The sequence below is a fragment of the Carya illinoinensis genome, chromosome 3 (assembly GCF_018687715.1).
Source record: "Carya illinoinensis cultivar Pawnee chromosome 3, C.illinoinensisPawnee_v1, whole genome shotgun sequence".
Lineage (NCBI taxonomy): Eukaryota > Viridiplantae > Streptophyta > Magnoliopsida > Fagales > Juglandaceae > Carya > Carya illinoinensis.
In genome coordinates, this window is record NC_056754.1 from 10,631,799 (window position 1) to 10,633,951 (window position 2,153).

General features: G+C 38.8%; 1 protein-coding gene across 1 annotated transcript; it reads right to left on the reverse strand.

Annotated features, from left to right (window-relative positions):
- Nucleotides 1-982: 982 nt before the first annotated feature.
- Nucleotides 983-1,779, reverse strand: LOC122305620. Its single transcript, XM_043118209.1, has one exon. The coding sequence runs from the start codon at nt 1,620-1,622 to the stop codon at nt 1,209-1,211; it is 414 nt and encodes a 137-aa protein (XP_042974143.1). The 5' UTR covers nt 1,623-1,779; the 3' UTR covers nt 983-1,208.
- Nucleotides 1,780-2,153: the final 374 nt, after the last annotated feature.

The window sequence follows — 2,153 nt, forward strand, 5'->3', positions numbered from 1 at the left end:
AATGATGTTGTCTTTGACAACTGAAAAAGAAGAACCTTTTATTTGAATTTTTTGAAAAAGTGAATGATGTTATCTTTGATATGTGATCTTTTTAAATTTGAATATGAAGTCTCATATGCCTATAAATAGATCATTTGAGAGATTCACATTTACAACACTAAGAGCATACAACATTCATTCAAAGCTGTCATTCTCTCTTCTCTAAGCATTGAGCCTTAATCCTTATTCATTTTGAAAGAAATATAGTTTGTGCTGTATTGTTCTTATTTCACTCATTGAGGAGTATTTTCTGATAATTTACCCACTATCAGCTCTTATATCAGTAAAAATGTGTGTATAACTCTTGTGAGTATAGAAAGTGTTCTATACAAGAAATAGTTAAATCACCACGTGTAAGGTGATTGCAAGTGTAGAGGGTGTTCTACACGGATCCTTTGTAGCGGTGTTGTTCAAAAGTGTAATAGATTTCTATCTCCACCTGAAAGTGTAATAGGTTTTTATCTCTACCTGAAGGAGGTTGAATAGTAAATTTGGAGATCCTCAAGGGGTAGCTTGAGGCGAGGACGTAGGCAGTGGCACCGAACCTCGTTAACATACTGAGTTTGATTCTCTATTAACCTTACTCTTTATATTTATTGCTGTTTCGTATTTTGTTTATATTTTATATTGTATATTTGATTTATAATTGTTATTTTTTTTAAATACAACTCAATTCATCCCCTATTGTGTTAGTCATCTGGGCAACAAACCGAATTAGGGATTCGAAATGAGGGAGACGATTCATTGGTGGCGTTAGTGAACCGAGTCCAGTCTACACGTCATGCGTGCATTGTGGATGCACCGAACAGTGGCTGCTAAGTGGATTTATTCTTTGTACAGATACCGGCACTTATCAGCAAGTTTATGTAATACATAAATATAGAACTTTTGGCCCATTCGATTGACCTATGTTTGACAACATTGTTAGTAGTTAGATCCAATATTATCAATTGAGTTTTTCCGTATTAGTTGCTGATCGATATATAACCACCGCACTAAGATTAGCTTGTACTTGGAACTTGGAGCTATTATTAACCTATAGAACTTTGGATCTTAACAGAACAAAATTCCTTATCATGATTGCAGCTCCAGTACCTTGGAAATAGGAGGACAAAGACAAGAACAAGTTCACACTCGTTTCATCAACAAGTTCACACTCGTTAATGAACTTAAACCGCCACCCTTGTGGATTCTCGATCAACAGCTTTCTTCAGGAAGCTATCCTCTTCCAGGATCATCTGAACCGGCAAGAACCCCATGCCGTTGGCCACAGCAAGCATCATTCTCTTGGTTTCCTCCTTGAACTCCACCAGATCGACCGTCCCATTAGAGTCATGATCGAACTGCATGAACAGGGAATCATAGACACGAGCTAGCTCATCTGGGTCTGGCTTCACGTCGATGCCGAAATGGGTCTCAAAGACCCTCAGACACTGAAGCTCCTTCAACATCTCTACATAGGAGAGAAGACCATCATGGTTAGTGTCAAGGTGAGCAAAACGGTCACATACCGAGATTTCGAATGCTTCTTCATCATCAACGAAGTTGAAGATGGTGGCAGCATCCAAAACTTCTACGCTCATTTTTTCTACAAGGCTTGAAGATGTATAAATTGAAGCTTTGAACTTTAGGATTTTGATGTTGGCTCTTTGAATGAGAAAGGGGACCTTCTCATATACATTTATAGAGCAATGTTGAGAGGCTATAGATTCTTGAACTAATGCATGCCTGCAAAACTATGCTGTACGTATCCACTGATCCCCACCTTTTAACCTGTGGTTTCTCTTTGCCAAAGGTTTTAGAATTCTTATGTGGACCGACAAAATCTGATGCGTTGTCCCATGTGAGGGTGAGGCCGGCCCGCGTTAAACTACTCTTATGAATCTGGTGGAATTGGATATCAAATGGCTAAGGATGTTTAGAAAAGTCAAAACCTTGAAAATGTAAGGTCACATACCTAAGAAAGAAAGGGTGGGGCCGACTAATTACCTAAGAAAGTCAAAAGCCAGAAAAAGAGAACGTGTTTTAGCCGAACTGAGGCGAAAACCAGTGAAGCCGGAGTCTTGTAGTACGGAGAGGTTGAGGCCAGAATGTTGACTTCAAAAACAAAGAGA

Excerpts from the sequence above, each read along its gene's own strand:
- LOC122305620 (XM_043118209.1), bottom strand. The coding sequence starts at position 1,622 with ATGAGCGTAGAAGTTTTGGATGCTGCCACCATCTTCAACTTCGTTGAT.